This window comes from Euleptes europaea, chromosome 14 (genome assembly GCF_029931775.1).
Source record: "Euleptes europaea isolate rEulEur1 chromosome 14, rEulEur1.hap1, whole genome shotgun sequence".
In the NCBI taxonomy this organism is placed as follows: Eukaryota; Metazoa; Chordata; class Lepidosauria; order Squamata; family Sphaerodactylidae; genus Euleptes; species Euleptes europaea.
This window is the reverse complement of record NC_079325.1, coordinates 52,488,964-52,508,191: the sequence shown is the minus strand read 5'-3', so window position 1 is coordinate 52,508,191 and position 19,228 is coordinate 52,488,964. Positions and strand designations below refer to the sequence as shown.

The following is a 19,228-nucleotide window of genomic DNA, read 5'->3' as shown; positions in this document are numbered from 1 at the left end:
TTCCAAAGTAGCCATTTCCTCCAGGGAAACTTATCTCTTTCTTCTGGAGGTCCCACTTGGATGCTGACATTCCTAGATGAAAGGGCCACCTCCTATGTCATTTTTTATGCATAACACTAAATAGTCTCTTTTCTTGTGTTGTTCGTGTGCATATGTGAATTTGCTAATACAGGATAAAAAGTAAGAGAGACTTAAAATTGGAATATACTAACTGTTGTAATCTTTATTTTTTGCATTAGGAATGTTAACATTTGCAGAAAGGGAATTGTGCTGGGCCATTATAGCAAACATTCTTGGAGATTTGGGGTGGTGCCTGGAGAGGGTGGAGTTTGGGAAAGGGAGGACAAGGGAGGGAACTCAGCAGGGATGGGAACTCGGTGGGGTTAGAAGACCACAGGTTCAAAAAACTATTTAAACCTCACATAGCAAAATTATCTGTAACACAGTATCCGTTTGCAGTGCACACTCAAGGTCATCTAATGGGGATTAATTTCCCCCTTGACATGCGTGGATCATCCACTTCAATTTACAATTAAGGTACTTTGTTGGAGAATGTTACACTCTCCCCCACCGCAGCCCCTGATCTCATCAGATCTCACAGACCTCCAAGGAAGACCAGGGGTGTGACTCGGAGGCAGGCAGTGGCAAACCACCTCTGAACGTCTGTCTTGAAAACTCTACAGGGTCACCATAAGTTAGATGTGACTTGATGGCAAAAAAGGGGAGGTAATTAAGCTGCAGTTAACGGTACAATCCTATATGCAAAATTACACCAGACTAAGCCCATTATAATCAGTGGCTTTGGACAGGAGTACTTTTGCATACCTTGAACTGGATGGTCCAGGCTAGCCTGATCTTGTCCGATCTCAGAAGCTAAGCAGGATTGGCCCTGGTTAGTACTTGGATGGGAGACCACCAAAGAAGTCCAAGGGCTGCTACGCTGAGGCAAGCAATGGCAAACAGCTTCTGCCCTATTCTTCCAGCGAAAACCCTACCCAGGGATGTCAAACTCAATTGTTATGAGGGCTGGAGATGACACAAATGTCACTAGGTTGGGCCAGGCCATGACTCGCCAGCCCAGATTGAGAGTGGGGGTGGGTGGGGGGTTGCGGTGGCTGCCTCGGCTGACTTGTGGGCCGGTTAAGAGCTCTCAAGGGCTGGATCCGGCCCTCATGCCTTATGTTTGACACCCCTGCCCTATGGGGCCACCATAAGATGGCTGTGACTTGATCACTTTCCACCACTACCTCTGCATAGGAAGGAACTGTAGGTCATCTTTCTTTAGTACAGGTTGAGTATCCCTTATCCGGAATTCCGAAATCCGAAATGATCCAAAATCCAAAACGTTTTGAGCGCCAACATGACGCCACCTGACCTCATCTGACAGGGTTGCAGTCAAAATGCAGGCATACAACAGACAATTCATTTAGCGTCCTCAAGGGGAAATTGCTTATCAGTAGTACATAAATTCTGAGTCAGGAATGATGGTGATGCCAAACAACCACAGATTGTCCATATGGGTGTCCGAGATAGTGACACTTTGCCTTCTGATGGTTCAATGTACACAAACTTTGTTTCATGCATAAAATTATTAAAGATGTTGTATAAAATTACCTTCAGGCTATGTGTATAAGGTGTACATAAGACAGAAATGAATTTCATGTTTAGACTTGGGTCCCATCCCCAAGATATCTTATTATGTATATGCAAATATTCCAAAATCTGAAAAAATCAAAAATCCAAAAGACTGCTGGTTCCAAGAATTTTGGATAAGGGATTCTCAACCTGTATAGTCTTCTTCCATAGCAATTGGTGGGATTTGGCTCCTAGAACTTTTTAAAATAAAAGGTTGGGTATAAAATGCTCCAACAGTTATTTGAAACAACAGTTGCCTACCCTTCCGCATTTCACCGAGGCATTTTTGTTACATCTTCAGATCTTAGAACAAGGACCGCTCTCTGCCACTCCACTCCCTTCAATCAGGAATGGAGATCCCTGAGCCCTAATATAACACCCCACCCACCTTCTGACTGGGATATAAAGGATCAGATCTCCATTCCTACTTGTATCTGATGAAGAGAGCTTTGATTATTGAAAGCATATACCCCGAAAATCTTGCTGGTCTCTACAGTTCTTCTGGACTTGAATGTAACTCATATAATATCAATAAGAACAGTGATGTTTCAGTTGAGAAGCTTTTTACAGTGAACTCCTGGGCGCCAGCATGGTGTAGTGGTTAAGAGCGGTGGTTTGGAGCGGTGGACTCTGATCTGGAGAACCGGGTTTGATTCCCCACTCTTCCACGTGAGCAGCAGAGGCTAATCTGGTGAACTGGGTTGGTTTCCCCACTCCTCCACATGAAGCTAGCTGGGTGACCTTGGGCTAGTCACACTCTCTCAGCCTCACCTACCTCAGAGGGTGCTGGTTGTGGGGAGGGGAAGGTGATTGTAAGCTGGTTTGAGTCTTCCTTAAGTGGTAGAGAAAGTCAGCATATAAAAACCAACTCGTCGTCGTCTTCTTCTTCTTCTTCTTCAATTAACTTTAAGGATGTTCACAGTCATCAGAGCAGCTTACGGGCAGATGTATTTGTTCAGGAGCACTTAAACATGATCAGGGTGACAAGCGATCTAGAAACACCCTCCACCAGGAATTCTGAGTGGAAGGAACTTGCTGGGCCAGACGATGGAATTTGGAGCGCCAACACAGCTTTTGGGGAGCGCCGTTTGCCAGTGATCATTTTCACAAGAATGGTTCCTGTTCCTAAAATGTTCACATCCTTAAAATGGACATGCCCCCTCTACCCTCCCCCCTCGAAACCCTGTGTTTCTGGGGGGGGGGGAAATGTCTTAGGCCGAATTCTTGATGAGGAATTGCACTGCCTGGCTTTGCCTTGGGTCCTGGCCTGAGGATCTCTTGTGTGCAGCCAGCTTTGGTTACGCAGTGGGGCAGAAAGGCATGCTGCATATGCTCAGAGGAACGGGATCATTGGCTTGATGTTTCAGGTTAAATTAAAGCAAAATGAAATCAAAAGAGTTTCTGCCTAGATATTAGGAAGAACTTTCTAACAGAGCAGTTCCTCAGTGGAACAGACTTCCTCGGGAGGTGGTGAGCTCTCCTTCCCTGGAGGTTTTTAAGCAGAGGCTAGATGGCCATCTGTCAGCAATGCTGATTCTATGACCTTAGGCAGATCAGGAAAAGAGGAAGACCCAACCAGAGACGGATTGACTCAATAAAGGAAGCCACAGCCTTCAATTTGCAAGATCTGAGCAAGGCTGTCAAAGATAGGACATTTTGGAGGACTTTCATTCATAGGGTCGCCGTGAGTCGGAAGCGACTTGACGGCACTTAACGCACAGGCAGATCATGAGAAGGAGGGCATCTTGGCCATCTTCTGGAGGCAGATCATGAGAGGGAGGGCATCTTGGCCATCTTCTGGAGGCAGATCATGAGAAGGAGGGCATCTTGGCCATCTTCTGGAGGCAGATCATGAGAAGGAGGGCATCTTGGCCATCTTCTGGAGGCAGATCATGAGAAGGAGGGCATCTTGGCCATCTTCTGGAGGCAGATCATGAGAAGGAGGGCATCTTGGCCATCTTCTGGGGATGGAGTAGGGGTCACTGGGGGAGTGGAGGAAGGGAAGGTCGTTGTGAATTTCCTGCATTGGGCAGGAGGCTGGACTAGATGACCCTGGTGGTCCCTTCCAACTAGGTCTGAACGTTGGCACTCCGGCCGGCCGCGGGGTTTCTGGCGAGCCCCGCGCTGGGCAAAGGCTGCGTGCCCGGGAATGCGGGCGGGAGGCTCGTGGAGCGAAAGGATCCGACCCCCCCTCCTAACCCCAAGCTCGGCCCCTCCCTCCTGGCCGTCGCCCCTCCCCAGCTCCGATCTCCCCCCACCCACCCCCCAGCCCATCAGCTTTGCAGCCTCGTCAACATGCTGGCTCTGGCGCTCCTGGCCCGCTGCGCCCCGCTTCTCCTCCTGGGCTCCGCGGGGGGCTTCTCCTCCGCGCCCCAGCCGCCCCAGCCGCCGGCCGTGGTGCTGGCCATCGTGGCCCGCAACGCCCAGCACTGCCTGCCCTGCTACCTGGGGGCCCTGGAGCGCCTCGACTACCCCAAGGAGCGCATCTCCCTCTGGTAAGGCGCTCGCCCCCCCGCCCTGCGCAGCTGCCCCCCGCCCTAACCCCTGGGAGGGGGCCCAGGGCCCAAGGGAGGGGGGCCGCTTGAGGCTAGGGAGCCCTGGAAGGGGTCAGTTTGGAGGGGCTGGTACCTGGGCGTGAGTTTGCGGCTGTGGATGGTTTGGGGCACAGATGGCGCTTAGGTGGGTTTTGGGGAGCTGGGAGACCCTGGCTGCAGTGTGGGGTGGCTCAGGCCCTGTGCTTCGGCATCTGGGGACTTGAGCTTTACCCCGGAATCATTTTCTTTCTTTCTTTCTTTCTTTCTTTCTTTCTTTCTTTCTTTCTTTCTTTCTTTCTTTCTTTCTTTCTTTCTTTCTTTCTTTCTTTCTTTCTTTCTTTCTTTCTTTCGTCTGTCTGTCTTCTGTCTTTCTGTCCATCTGTCTTTCTTTCTTTCTTTCTCTCTTTCTTTCTGTCTGTCTGTCTGTCTGTCCGTCCGTCTGTCTGTCTGTCTGTCCGTCTGTCTTTCTGTCTGTCCGTCTGTCTGTCTTTCTGTCTGTCCATCTGTCCTGTCCGTCTGTCTTTCTGTCTGTCCGTCTGTCTTTCTGTCTGTCCGTCTGTCTGTCCATCTATCCATCTGTCCGTCTGTCTTTCTGTCTGTCCGTCTGTCTTTCTGTCTGTCCATCTGTCCATCTGTCCATCTGTCTTTCTGTCTGTCCGTCTTTCTTTCTTTCTTTCTTTCTTTCTTTCTTTCTTTCTTTCTTTCTTTCTTTCTTTCTTTCTGTCTGTCTGTCTGTCTGTCTGTCTGTCTGTCTGTCTTTCTTTCATAATTTTTTTTATTTTGTTATACATTTCAGTTAACATTATCCTTTAATCTCTTCCAGTCCTTAGTTTAACATACTGTATGTATTACTAACATCTAAATCTACTGGACTTCCCCTCTTCCTTCGTCTATCTCTAATTTATCTCCGTTATCCTCTTTGCTGTTATCTTCTAATTCATTATATGACATTCAACAAAAAATTTACTTAACTTCCTCATTCCTTTATTTCTATAGTTTAACTATTATTAATAATTGAATTAGACTAAATCATAGCCTTTAACATTTTTCATATTAAGTTCATCACTACAATATACAATACACGCCTCCCACTCCTTGACAAATTCATCATTGTCTTTTTGATTGACTAACGCAGTCAATTCTTTCATTCTCCAAGGTGTCACTGGACTCCTGCTTTATTTTGCTGCTACAGACTAACACTGCTTATTCCCCCCCGCCCAGAAATTGCCCCCGAGAAGGTTCTACTGCATGAAACACTTAGCATCTGTGTACTCATTACAATTTTTTTTAGATCCATATCTAGCTGCTTTACCTGTTTGTTTTGTTACTGTAAATGCCAATAAAGGTTCGGTTTTCTGTTTCTTCTGTACTCATTACAATGAGGGTCTGTTGGGGAGTGTGCGTGTGGGAATTCCTATGTGATTTGGGAAGCCCGGTAAACTCTGCTTTCCCTGGAGTGTGGGGATGTGTAGTTGGGAACTATGTGAGTGACTTTTACACAAAGTTTGGAAGTCCATCCCTGCGTGCTTCCAGCAGTGTCGTAGAAAGATAGAGCTGGAAGGGACCTCGAGGGTCATCCAGTCTTGTTCAGTATCTGTGCGAGGATGATTCCTGGTGAGTTTCTGTACTGAGTTAGTTGCGGATGTCAAAACATAACTTTGGGTCCTGGGGAGTTTGTAGAAGGGGGCGTTGTGTTTTGCTGGGGGAGCTGCATTGCCTAGAACAGTGATGGCGAACCTTTTAGAGACCGAGTGCCCAAACTGCAACCCAAAACCCACTTATTTATCGCCGAGTGCCAATGCGGCAATTTAACCTGAATACCACTCCCAGAGGGGGCCCAGAGGGAGAGGCTAGGGTTGCCAAGTTCCTCTTCACCATGAGTGGGAGGTTTTTGGGGTGGCGCCTGAGGAGGGTGGGGTTTGGGGAAGGACTTCAGTGCCATAGAGTCCAATTGCCAAAGTGGCAATTTTTTCCAGGGGAACTGATCTCTATTGGTTGGAGATCACCTGTAATAGCAGATCTCCAGCTAGTACCTGGAGATTGGCAACTAGTTCCTTAGTGTTTTCTCTTTACATATTAAGACAAATGGAAAGGTGTTTGGAGGACAGCTTGTGGGCACTTCAAAGGTGGAATAGGACTGCACGCCGCTCCGCCCGCACAGACCCAGAGGGTGCCGGAGAAGCTGCTGGAGGGAAAGAAGGAAGGAAGGAAGGAAAGAAGGGAAGGGAGGGGGAAAGGGAAGGAAGGGAGGGAGAGAAAGAAAGAAAAAGAGAGAGAAAGGGAGAAAGAAATGGAGCAAGGGAGAGAAAGAAAAGGACAGAGGGAGACAGAAAAAGAAAGAGGCCATTTATGCATGGGAGGTTTTGCCTTGGATTTGCCACCCTGGGGCGCGGCGGCAGGCTTGTGAGAGGCGAGCAGGGTGGGGCAGAGGGCGCCTCCTTCGCACCCACCGACCAGCCATGCCCCTCCGCCCGCACAGGCCCAGAGGGCGCCGGAGAAGCCGCCGGCCATGCCGAGTGTGAGCGCTCGGCTTCTGTTCCCCGCTCTCCCACCCACCTGGCCGGCCACGCACGCTCCAGCAGTGGCAATGGCGGCAGCTTCTGTGGGAGAGTCCGGGGGCCACCGCCAATGATGTCGGAGGTTCCCCACCCCTGGGCTACAGCCTCCCCCATCCGGGGTGGGGCAGAGCCGGAAAGGCCAGCGGCTTGGAGGAACCGTGCGTGCCGGCAGAAAGGGCTACGCGTGCCGGAAGTGGCACCCGTGCCATAGGTTCGCCAACACGGGCCTAGAAAGTGGTTAAACTTTTGAGATATGTCTTTGGAACACAAACTGCCGCCAACTTGTCAGCTGAGCTGGCAGCAATACTTCCGGATGCAACAGGGGCTGATGGAAACGACTATTGTTTTCTCTTTAATGTGCCCCCCCTCCCCAAGTCAGAGCATTCTCTTGTAAATATGAGGCCTACCGTCCAACATTGTGGTTGCGGTAACAATTGCTGTTCTGATCCTCAGATACAGACAGAATCCTCAAATAGTTCTGATGATATCTTTTTGGACAACCCACTGGGTCAGCAGGCCAGGCTAGCAAGGTTTTTGAGTTACACTGAACTCTTGTTCGGGATGACAGATAGAGGGGGTAAGCACAGCTTTTGGGATGGCGTTCCACACCCAGAGAGTTGTCCCTGTCACTCTGCAGATTCCCCCTCCCTTCCAAGGGTGCCAGCTCTCCGGGATCTCTCGTCCCACCCATTCCAATCTTCAGTGAGATTTTGGGATTCCCTTTCTCCTCTGTTCCAAAATTTACTCCTCGCAGGCATGTTTTATAGTCTTTTTCTAATAGCTTGTAGGAAACCTTACTCCACTAGTATAAATCGTTTTTAAAGAGAGCCCAAATGATTTTCCATCTGTCTTGCAGATGAATCCAGCCCATGGTAGATGCAATCCAGAGTTCCTTGCTCTGCTATGTAGTCTGGTGTTTATTGAATCATTTCTGTTCTTCCTTTCCTACTTTCTTCTCTCTTTTTTTAGAAGATTTTTTTCCCCACTGGAATGTTTTTTGGACACGCTGTGTTTGGCTTGTCAAAAATTGTTGAACTGAGCAAGACTGACGGTTTGTTATTTTGCTGGCAGTAATTGTAGATTGAACAGGGAAATAAGATTAGGGCATCACCGGAGGAAGGCTGAACTGTGAGGTATAGTGGTTAGAGACGATGGGGGAGACCCTGGTTCAAATCGCCACTCCTCCAGTGGAGGATGTTGGGCCAGTGACTTTCTCTCTGGCTAATCTGCCTCACAGGGTTGTTGTGACGATTAAATGGAGAACCGTGTACACCGACAAGAACTCCTTGGAGGAAACATGGAGCTGGACTGTTTTGCATGACATTTACACACTTGCATTCAGTATGCCCCAGTTGTTCCTATTTACCAGGGACAGCCCCTGTTTTGTAGCTTCTTTTCTGTACCATTTAAATTGCTGTCATTGTGTGTGTGTTCGTGTGCTTAAAAAGCAGGACATGCTACTTTGACTGAGTGCTGTTGTGCTTTCACCTGCTTTGTTGTTGCTGTTACAGGACTGTCTTTTAGATCATTTTATTGATTTTGGATTTTGGATTTATAAGCCACTGTGAATGCTATTTTTTAGAAGAAAAGTAGGATAGAAAAGGAGAACTCTTCTGCGAGCTTCTTCGTGCCCCTTCCTGTGAATGCTCGGTTATCCTTATGAACATAAGAATCTACTTTATACCTAGTCAATCCATAGGGTTCAGTATTTCCTGTTCTGGCTGGCAGCAGCTCTTCAGGGTCTCAAACAGAGAAAGTTCTTTCCCAGATTTGCTACTGGAAGTCATTTAACTGGAGATAGCAGGAACTGAGCCTGTGGTCTCCTGGTGAACTCATAAACACATGAAATTGACTTACACTGAATCAGACCCTTGGTCCATCAAAGTCAGTATTGTCTACTCAGACTGGCAGTGGCTTCCCAGGGTCTCAGCAGAGGTCTTTCACATCACCTACTTGCCTGGTCCTTTAACTGGAGATGCTGAGGATTGAACCTGGGACCTTCTGCATGCCAAGCAGATGCTCTACCACTGAGCCACAGCCCCTCTCTCCTTAGAAAGTGGACATCCCAGCAAATGCAGGTTTGGTTTTTTACAAAGAGTCCAGGCCACAAACCACAAGCTATAAATACATTGAAAGATGATGGGGTGGCCATTTGGAAAACGAACGTGTCATTTCAAGCAATTGGCCAGGGAGAGACAAGGACAGCAGACTGTAATTGTAGAATTCCTAGCTGGTTCTTAGAGACATGTGCAGAGTTACTGTGGCCAATGTGACGTTTCATTTGCTTCCAGATCAAGCCTGTTAGAAGCCAACTTTGCCAACCACTTCATAAAAGTCCTGATGAATACAGACTTTTACTAGCCTGGCTCTGCAGCATGACATGCAATAAATCAGGCTTGCAGATTTGATGAGGAAGTCATTCAGAAGTAGGGGGCTTGATTTGATTTGGGGGCAGGAGCTGCTACGCTGTGGTACAGCATGAGCTTGGCATGCAGAGGGTCTCTGATTCAATACCTGGAGTCTCCAGTTAAAGGATCTTGGTAGGGTTGCCAGCTCTGGGTTAATACCTGGATATTTTGGAGGCAGAGCCTGAGGAGGGTGGGGTTTGGAGAAAGGAGGGAGTTCAATGCCATAGAGTCCAATTGCCTAAGCAGCCATTTTCTCCTGGTGAACTGATCTCTATCAGCTGGACATCAGCTGTAATAACAGGAGATCTCCAGCCACCACCTGGAGGTGGTGGGGAGTAGGTGTTGGGCAAGATCCATCTCTGTCTGAAACCATGAAGAGCCACTGCCAGAGAAGACAAGGTAAGGCTAGATTGGTTGATGGTCTGGTTTGTTTTAAGGCAGCTTTGTATGTTCATAGGTTTCAAAATCCCACTTTCTTTGGAGAGGAGCAGTCAGAGAACGTATGCCTCCTTGCATACAGACAGTCCTGCTTCATCACTTTCCTTTCTGTTTGCTTGTCTTAATCTTAAAGACAAGAATTGTCATTTTAAAAAAAGAACAGACCCTCTTTGGGCGCAGGAAACAATTCTTACTTATCAGATATGTGATCATTCACATGTCTAGTGGGAGACATTTTCTGCAGAAGCCTGCCTGGTGGAGTGGTTAGAATATTGGACTAAGGTCTGGGAGAGCCAGGTTTGAATCCTCTCTGTGCCATGGAAACTTATGGTGTGACCTTGGGATAGTCCCTCTCTCTAAGCCTCTCCTACCTTACAGTGCTCTTGTTGTGAAGATAAAAATGGAGAGGGGGGAAGCTGCATTGGGGGGGGGAGGATATAATTGTCTATATAAATAAAAAACAGAAAGTCAGTGCTGAATTCTTTATGCATTAGACCACACCAGTACAAAACAGGAATAAAAGATTAATGACGTTATTTATTCTGGAGAGATACAGGATGACGTCTTCTGGAGTTAGAAGCTAGATCCAGCACCAGTAATAATTTGGCAGTCCCTGGTCTCCGAACTTATGGTTTTAGCACATTATTTATTTATTTCTCAAAAGATGTTCGTCAGAGGGGTTCTTCGTTATATAGTAAAGCAGCCTTTAGTGGTTTGGTGTGATGTGACGTTGTAAGCAAACAGGATGCCAATCTCCCAGACTGGTCATGGCAACCCCAACAGATGCGTGCCACCACCTTTCCAGACATGACGGCCAGCCCGAACTGCCACTGAAAGGGCTCCTATCCCGTCCCACGAAACAGGCAACCAAGGAACCACGGCCAGGTCGACCCCTCCTGTGAACCAGAGACACAGGTTAGATCCTGCAGGTTATGTCCAGTGCCGGTTATTGGATGCTAATTCCCCCATATAATAATTCTTAACCGAGCATTTTGTCTAACAACGTGGCCACTGAGTCAGTTTGTTTGCTAACTGGTTTTGAATATTATAGAGAATCACTAACTCGTTTTTTAAAAAGGGGATAATTGTAGGCTTTGCTTTTACACGTACATTGGTATTAAATTGAGCTTTCGTTGACAAGGCTATCTATTTAGAATGTACATTCTCCAGAGACCTGCTTGAAATGGTTCATAAAGTCAAATAGTACAATAAAATCATAAAACACAGCATGAAAACAAATAAACAACTGTAAAACCCAGCCAGGACGTAAGAACAACCTAAGCCAGAACAGCCAGAAGCCAAGATGAGCTTTGTGAAATTGCCCTCACACCATAAAACAATTTTAAAAAGATGGAGCCCCTCCATTAAAAGCCTGGGCCAATGGAAATGTTTGGGCTTGGCATCTAAAGGAGAGTAGGGTCGGTGCCAGGGGAGCCTTAAGGGGGAAGAGCTTTCCCAAGACGAAGGGCCACCAATGAAAAAGAAAAGCCCTGTCCTTGGTTGCCACCGCCCCTCATCTGCAGGCAGGGCACAGAGAGCGAGTTTAGGAAGATAATCTTCACTGGCAGACTGGACGCAATCCTAGTGTAACTTAAAAAAACCATTTATAAATCTTAAATATTTTCCCACCTTGCTGGGATTTGGTCCGTGTGCAAGGGGGGAGCCACCCAGTCTTGGAGTAGAGTTGTTTCTCCAGGATAGGGTCTACATGGCGCTTCCAGGAAGCGCTTCCCCACATTCCTCTGGCTCTCAGAGATGGCGCAAAACCATCTGGACGGCCTACCCTGCCCTTGAGGTCTCTCTCAGCTGTTGAGGCAGACGTTGGGGTTCCCGGCAGAACTGATGGGCAGTTAAAAAAAATCCTTTTTCATGTAACATATAATTGTCTTAGGGAATTTGCTGCTACAAGTTGTAGGGATGACCGCTAGCTTAGGTAGTTTTTAAAGGGGATTTGCCATAGTTATGGAGGAGTAGGGTTGCCAGCTCTGGGCTGGGAAATACCTGGAGATTTTTGGGACGGAGCCTGAGGAAGGCAGGGTTTGGGGACAGCAGGGACTTCAATGCCATACAGTCCAATGGCCAAAGCGGCCATTTTCTCCAGGTGAACAGATCTCTATTGGCTGGAGATCAGTTGTAATAGCAGGAGATCTCCAGCTACTACCTGGAGGTTGGCAACCCTATGGAGGAGAGGAGAAGAAGAAGAGTTGGTTTTTATACCCTGCTTTTTTCTACCTTAAGGAGTCTCAAAGTGGCTTACAATCTCCTTCCTTTCCCCACAACAGGCACCTTGTGAGGTAGGTGGGGCTAAGAGAGTTCTGAGAGAACTGTGACTGGCCCAAGGTCACCCAGTAGGCTTCATGTGGAGGAGTGGGGAATCAAACCCAGTCCTCATGTGGAGAAGTGAGGAATGAAACCTGGTTCTCCTGAGTCCACCGCTCATGTGGATGAACAGGGAATCAAACCCAGTTCTCCAGATCAGAACCCACCGCTCTTAACCACTACGCCACACTGGCTCTCCGTCAGTTGCTACCAGCCACCATGGCTACAAATGGAACCTCCATGTTTGCAGGCATTATACCTCTCAATACTTGTTATTGAAGAGCAACAACCAGCTGGTAAGACAGAGGAGCTCTATGCCTTACTTGTAGGCCTTCTGAGGGCATCTTGGTGGACAGTGTGGAAAACAGGAGGCAGGACGAGATGGACCTTTGGTCTGATCCAGGGCTTTTCTCCAGTTCTTAAGTCTTTCAGGTGAGACTGAACAATGCGGGAGGAACTGACCTCTGGTTTGCATCTTGGCTTCCCAGGTGTGCGACGGATCACAACGTGGACAACACAACAGAAATACTTCGGGAATGGCTCACGGCGATGGAGGGACACTACCGACACATTGAGTGGAGAGCGGAAGATGGTCCCAGGTGAGGCTGGAAGGCCTGGCCACATCACACAAGAAATGCTTTTTCTAAGCGTAGATGCAGAACAGAAGGAAGATCGTATAGGAGAGCCAGCGAGCTGTAGAGGTTGAACTGAATCTCTGGTTATACAAAAAAATCCTTCTACATTTTGTATATATGTTGAAATTATTGGATCCCCCTTGTAATTTTAGCTGTTGATTCTCGCATTTTGTACTCACTGTTTTAATTTGTGTATCATCATTTATTTCTTAGGTTGTTATGATTAGATTTTTGTAGCTTACTGATGTATTAGTTCCTTCTTTGCTTGGTAGTTAGATATTGCCATTAGAATTTTTTTTTTAGGTAGTTGGGTATAATCAGATCGCTCATTCCTTGCTGTATTTATTAGCATATAGTCCCCTTTATTTAGATTAAGGATTTACTTGCCCCAAACAGCTTCCCAGTTAACCATTTGTATTCCCTTTTTTGGTTATAATAACAATAACAATAATAAAATCCTTGTGTGAGACAGGCCATCAGGAATCCTACTGATCAGAGAAGTAACTGGAGATGACTCTCAAATAAATTTAAATAACTTAAAAATAAATTTGTTAATTACTGATGTTGTGATTGCGGTTAGGACCACAGCCCTCTCCAGGGAATAAATCTTAACCAGTGTAAACTGTTGCTTGTCTTTTGTAGCTCTTATGCTGATGAAGTTGGGCCCAAGCATTGGACTGATGAGCGCTTTGAGCATGTAATGAAGCTCAAACAGGGAGCTCTGAATTTTGCCCGGGCTGAGAGGGCTGACTATATTTTGGTAAGATAATCCAGCAAGGGGAGATGGGGGGTGGAAGGGAAACACTAGCTCAGGTTTCCTGGACCCTCTTGCCGACACTCTGTCTAGGGGAACACACTTTGTGTTCATCTGTCCCTCCATTCCACTTCACAACCTGTGGTCTACTTCATTTCCTGGCCTTCCCCAGAACATCCTTCAGAAACCTCTTTCTTTCTCCCCCAGGCCAGTTTCTCCCCTGCCAGTGTGGTGTAGTGGTGAAGAGCGGCGGACTCTAATTTGGAGAACCGGGGTTGATTTCCCACTCCTCCACATGAATGGCGGACTCTAATCTGGTGAACTGGGTTGTTTTCCCCACTCCTCCGCATGAAGCCTGCTGGGTGACCTTGGGCTAGTCACAGTTCTCGCTCAACTATCTCAGCCCCAACTGCCTCACAAGGTGTCTGTTGTGGGGAGGAAGGCAATTGTAAGCCGCTTTGAGATTCCTTAAAGGTAGAGAAAAGCAGGATATAAAAACCAACTCTTCTTCTTCTGGCATACTCTTTTTCCATCCTTCTAGGGGGTTGCCAACCTCCAGTGGAGCCCAGAGATTTCCTGGAATTACAGCTGATCTCCAAACTACAGAGATCAGTTCCTCTGGAGAAAAGGGCAACTCTGTCCTTCTACTTCACCTGACCACTGATCTTCCACTCCAGGAACCGCCATTTTCAAAGTCTCAAAGCCATTTAGGCTTACCGCCTGCCTGGATGTTCTCTCTTGGAAGGGTGTGCGGTACCTCCCGTCCTCCCTCAGCAGGGCATACTTCCCAGCCATGGCTTCCATTGAAGTAATATGTGTTCCTTTTTCTTTTCCAAATTCCTTCCCTAGTTCACCGACACGGACAGCATCCTGACCAACAACCAGACTCTGAAGTTCCTCATGGCACAAAACAAATCTGTTATTGCACCCATGCTGGATTCCCAAACTTACTACTCCAACTTCTGGTGTGGGATCACTCCTCAGGTAGGCTACTTGGATGGGCCCTATGCTTTATTCATTTATTTACATTATTTATAGTCTGCCTTTCTCATTGAGACTCAAGGCATATTACACAACACAAGTCAGTACGATCAATAGAATGTGTGTGTAAAGTGCTGTCAAGTTGCGTCTGACTCATGGCAACCCCGTAGGGTTTTTCAAGGCAAGAGACATTCAGAGGTGGTTTGCCATTTTCTGCCTCTGCGTAGAGACCCTGGACTTCCTTGGTGGTCTCCCATTCAAATACTAACCAAGGCCAACCCTGCTTAGCTTCCAAGGTCTGATGAGATCCAGATCAGGGCAATCAATAGAAGAAGATATCTCATAAATGAAGTAATAGAACTGTGTGTGTGTTAAATGTGTTAAGTGCCATCAGGGGAGGGGCTGTGGGTCAGTTTGTAGAGCTTCTGCTTGGTATGCAGAAGTTCTCAGGTTAAATCCCCGGCATCGCCAGTTAAAGGGACTAGACAAGTAGGTGATGTGAAAGACCTCTGCCTGAGACCCTGGAGAGCTGCACTGTAGTGAAGCCCACAGCCCTGTTCCCTTTATTAAATCACCATCTTGAACCACTTGGCTTCCCGGGAAGAGGAGGGGGGTCTTTAAACCCCTCTGCGCTGCCTGCGCAGACAGCGCAGAGAGGCTTGACAACCCACCGCCTGCCTTCCCGGGACTCCCGGGAAGAGGGGCGGGGGGTCTTTAAACCCCTCTGCCCCCCCGTGCCTTCACGGGGCTTCCAGGAAGGCGCGGGGGGGGGCCTCTTTAAACAGATCTACACCTTCCAGCTGGAAGGCGCAGATCTGTTTAAAGGCCCCCCCCCCGCACCTTCCTGGAAGCCCCGTGAAGGCGCGGGGGGGCAGAGGGGTTTAAAGACCCCCCGCCCCTCTTCCCGGGAGTCCCGGGAAGGCAGGCGGTGGGTTGTCAAGCCTCTCTGCGCTGTCTGTGCAGGCAGCGCAGAGGGGTTTAAAGACCCCCCTCCTCTTCCCGGGAAGCCAAGCCTTATTCATTCCTAAACTCTCTTCTTTTCTGTTAAAGTTGTGCTGATGTTTATGAATTTAAACAGGCTTCCTGTCCTGAAAACCTCCAGACTAACAAAGACTACAGTCCACAATAGCCATGCAGATTAGCCTTGGATTTCACACATTAACAGATCACTTCAGGATACAATGGTTCCATATTAACATACCACACCCTCATTGGCACATTATCTTGATACTTACAGGACAATGATTAGCACATTACCTTTGATACTTTTTGCAGGACAATGATTCAGCTCAAACCCAACCCCTTTCTGACTATATATTACTCTTCCTACACACTTGACACTGAAAGACACTGTCCTTCAGTGTTACTCCTCTGAAGATGCCTGCCACAGCTGCTGGCGAAACGTCAGGAAAGAAAATACCAAGACCACTGTCACACAGCCCGGATAACCTACAAGAACCAATGAACTCTGACCGTGGAAGCCTTCGACAATACTATTATTAGGTTTCTCTGAATAGCGAATTGGGCCAGACTTAAGCCGGAAGAGTTAATTACCGAGTCCCTGGAAGTTCTAGTGTACCATAGGGAGCTCAGGAAAGACTCATCAAAATTCCCTATAAGATTTTGGAAGAGAGTATTATCATCCGGCCCTATTCGGGCATTAAAGTCACCAGCCATAAGAACTGGAATAGTTGGGTGGTTGTTTTTGATGTCATCAAATAGTTCTCCTAGATGGGCCCAGTTTCAAGCAGTGTTACTTGATCTAGCAGGAGGAATATAAACAGTGAATAAAATAAGCGGGAAAGAAGTCAGGTTTACTCTAACTGCTAGCGCCAACTCATCAGCCAAAATAAGGTCAATTGAGCTTATGCTTAAAGAAGTGGAAATAAAGCAAGCTAGTCCTGCACGAGGGCGGCCCACAGATCCTTTGATTGCTTTTTGAGTAAAAGAGGAAAAGCCTGGAAGAAAGATCTCATTCGTGGCCGGGTGCAAATTTCAGACTATGCCAGTAAATGGGCCACCTGTGCCCAGTGTTGGCTCCCAGTTGACTCTTGGCCTGATTCATGGTGCCAATTTCTCCCTAAAAAGCCCCATATATATTTTGGTGGAGGATGCTGTGCAGCTGTTTCATGACATTCTAGCTCTGCAATTTTACAGGTTTGTGGCCTGTATGTAAGGCTCCTTAAAAACCTAATGCCTATTACTCTGAGCATCTTGAAGGAAGATAATGAGATCATGTACCTTTCAACCATAATCTGGGCTCATAGGGTTCCTTAGAGGTCTGTTATCTAGGCACTGAGACCCTGGCCTACTTAGCTTCAGCAAGGTTTCTGGATCATGTGCCTTCTTGGACTCTGGGCCCATAACCTCTTCTGCTGCCTTTCCATGACTGTAGGTCTTCTAAGACTTCTCTTTTGGTAATTCCATCCCTGTGCTGAGGTGGTAGAGAAAATGTTTCCTGGTAGATCCCCTCCACCTTCTGCCAAGGCTGAGGAATGTCTCCCCATGGCATCTCAGCCTCGTTTGAAAGCTCTGCAAGACCTGTGTGGAGTGGCTCTTGTTGGGTAGGATCAAACTGTTACTGGGGTGGTGATAGTACTTGTGTTATGAGTCATGGAATCTTAATTTTTTGTGTGCATGCAACAGGGTTATTATCGCAGGACAGCGGACTATTTCCCCACCAAGAACCGGCAGCGTGTTGGATGCTTCGCAGTCCCCATGGTATATGCTGCCTTCTTGATTGACCTTCGAAAGGGCGAGACTGCTAAGCTGGCCTTTCACCCTCCCCATCCCAGCTACACCTGGCCATTTGATGACATCATTGTCTTTGCGTATTCCTGTCAAGCTGCAGGTGAGAGCAGGAGGGAGAGGTTAATGGTACTAAGGGTAAACATTTGGGCACTGAACACATGAAGCTGCCTTATACTGAATCAGACCATTGGTCTATCAAGGTCAATATTGTCTACTCAGTCTGGCAGTGCTTCTCCGAGGCCTTAGGCAGAGGCGTTTCCTATTTATTTCCAGGCACAACTCCAGGTGCTGGTCATGAAAGCCCTATATTGTTTGGGACCAACATATCTGCCTGACCATTATGATCATATTTAGAAGCCCTGTTTTGGGTGTACCCACTTTCTGAGGTTCGGTGGGTTGCACCCTGGGAGAGGCAGTCATGGCATCAAAGCTCTGGAACTCCCTCCCGAGTAAGGCTCCTTAGAAACCTAATTCATCTGTCCTCTTCTGTTACCTTCTTCCACCAGCAGGTAAAGGTAGAGACACAATCTATGGAGGCTCGGGACAAACCTTTCCACCGTTTAAAGCCCGGCTTCTCCATTGAGATACATTGCGAAGATCACACGAAAGCATCTGAACACAGCCACTTTGCCAATGCTTTTCAATGGAGGAGGATGGGGGTGACCCCTTCCAGACCCCATAACTCTGGACCCTCTGACCCAATCTTTACCAAACTTGGGGGTTCTTGCAAGGAGAGTCCCTTCTAGCTACCCTGAAAATTTGGGACATCTACCTGAAAAAATGCCCCCCAGGAGCCGCGAAAAGACATTCCTGAAAAAGCCAGATTTTTATCCTGCTTTTTCAGGAATGGCAAATTTGGCTTTGCCAATCTCCCGGATTTTGCGGACTCAGTAAACCCGAACCCAAATTTTACCATATTTACATTTTTTCTGTATTTTTTGGGTTCGGTTTTTACTGAATCAACAGCCCTAATCAGGCTACCCTGGCCCATCCAGGGCAGGAAGGTCTTTGTCTGAGTCTGGAGCAATGGACTAAGGCAGCTTCCTGTGTTTGTGTATAGGAATTCAAATTCTAAAAATTACTTGAGATGAGCTACCTCCAAATTTATTGTAGCTCTGTGTGCCGCGACCACCCACCCCACTTCCTGATCTATTTGTGTCCTTATTAATCTATCCATCCTTAAATTGATTCCTCTGCTGCTACTTCTGTATCCCCCTTCACTAACGATTCCAGAGATCTCTGGACAAGTCAGTTGCTGGAGTTGGAATAAAGGGCTGCAAATGTTCCTGTTTATTCAAAGTAACCAAGAAGAAGAGTTAGTTTTTATATGCCAACTTTCTCTGCCATTTAAGGAAGAATCAAACCGGCTTATAATCACCTTCTCCTCCCCACAACAGACATCCTGTGAGGTAGGTGGGGGCTAAAAGAGCTCTAAGAGAACTGTGACTAGCCCAAGGTCACCCAGCTGGCTTTGTGTGTAGGAGTGGGGAAACCAACCCGGTTCACCAGATTAGCCTCCGCCGCTCATGTGGAGGAGTGGGGAATCAAACCCGGTTCTCCAGATTAGAGTCCACTGTTCCAAACTACCAACCACTACACCATGCTGGCTCTTGCAGCACCTTTATTGTGGCATAAGCTTTGGGAAGCCAAAGCTCACGAAGATAGATGCATGAAAGCAATGAACTAAAAAAGGAAAAATGTATCAGTTGAAGGTTTGTTTGTATAGTTTTTAGTGTAGAATTTTTGGTTTCCTGGGAATATAGTTTTGATCTGGGAAGGCACAGAGGACCAGTGGGCTGTGTTAAAGGTACCAAAGTGAGAATCATTTGGAAAATCATGGAAGCATGAGATGGGATGGAGTGCAGGGTGCCTGCATTGCCTATGTAGTAAGGCCTGTGATTCCTTTATGTTTCACGCGCAGGAGTCCAGATATACTTGAGTAACCAGGAGCACTTTGGCTTTATCAATGTTCCTGTGAAGTCACATCAGACACTGGAGGATGAACGCATAAACTTTGTGCACCTTATTCTGGAGGCCATGGGTAAGCAGCCTCACCCCCAAATGCATTCCAAACACATTTTAGCTGAATCGGTGGGAGGGAAAGGTATCAAAATTACTTTTTTTGGCTGAAATCTGGCCTGGATACTATATGTGTTGTTCAGTTTTTCCTGCTCTGGGGAAATCCAGACTTGTCAATGTTTGAAAATCCAATAAG

The 19,228-nt window shown here is 47.3% G+C and overlaps 1 protein-coding gene across 1 annotated transcript in view; it reads left to right on the top strand.

Annotated features, from left to right (window-relative positions):
• Window positions 1-3,784: 3,784 nt before the first annotated feature.
• CERCAM (cerebral endothelial cell adhesion molecule) overlaps window positions 3,785-19,228 on the top strand; it is a 31,396-nt gene continuing 15,952 nt past the window's right edge. Inside the window, exons 1-7 of the mRNA XM_056860174.1 lie at window positions 3,785-3,797; window positions 3,905-4,130; window positions 12,381-12,491; window positions 13,170-13,287; window positions 14,131-14,265; window positions 16,909-17,113; window positions 18,935-19,054. Coding sequence (XP_056716152.1) covers window positions 3,785-3,797; window positions 3,905-4,130; window positions 12,381-12,491; window positions 13,170-13,287; window positions 14,131-14,265; window positions 16,909-17,113; window positions 18,935-19,054 — 928 coding nt within the window. The remainder of the gene's footprint in view (window positions 3,798-3,904; window positions 4,131-12,380; window positions 12,492-13,169; window positions 13,288-14,130; window positions 14,266-16,908; window positions 17,114-18,934; window positions 19,055-19,228) is intronic.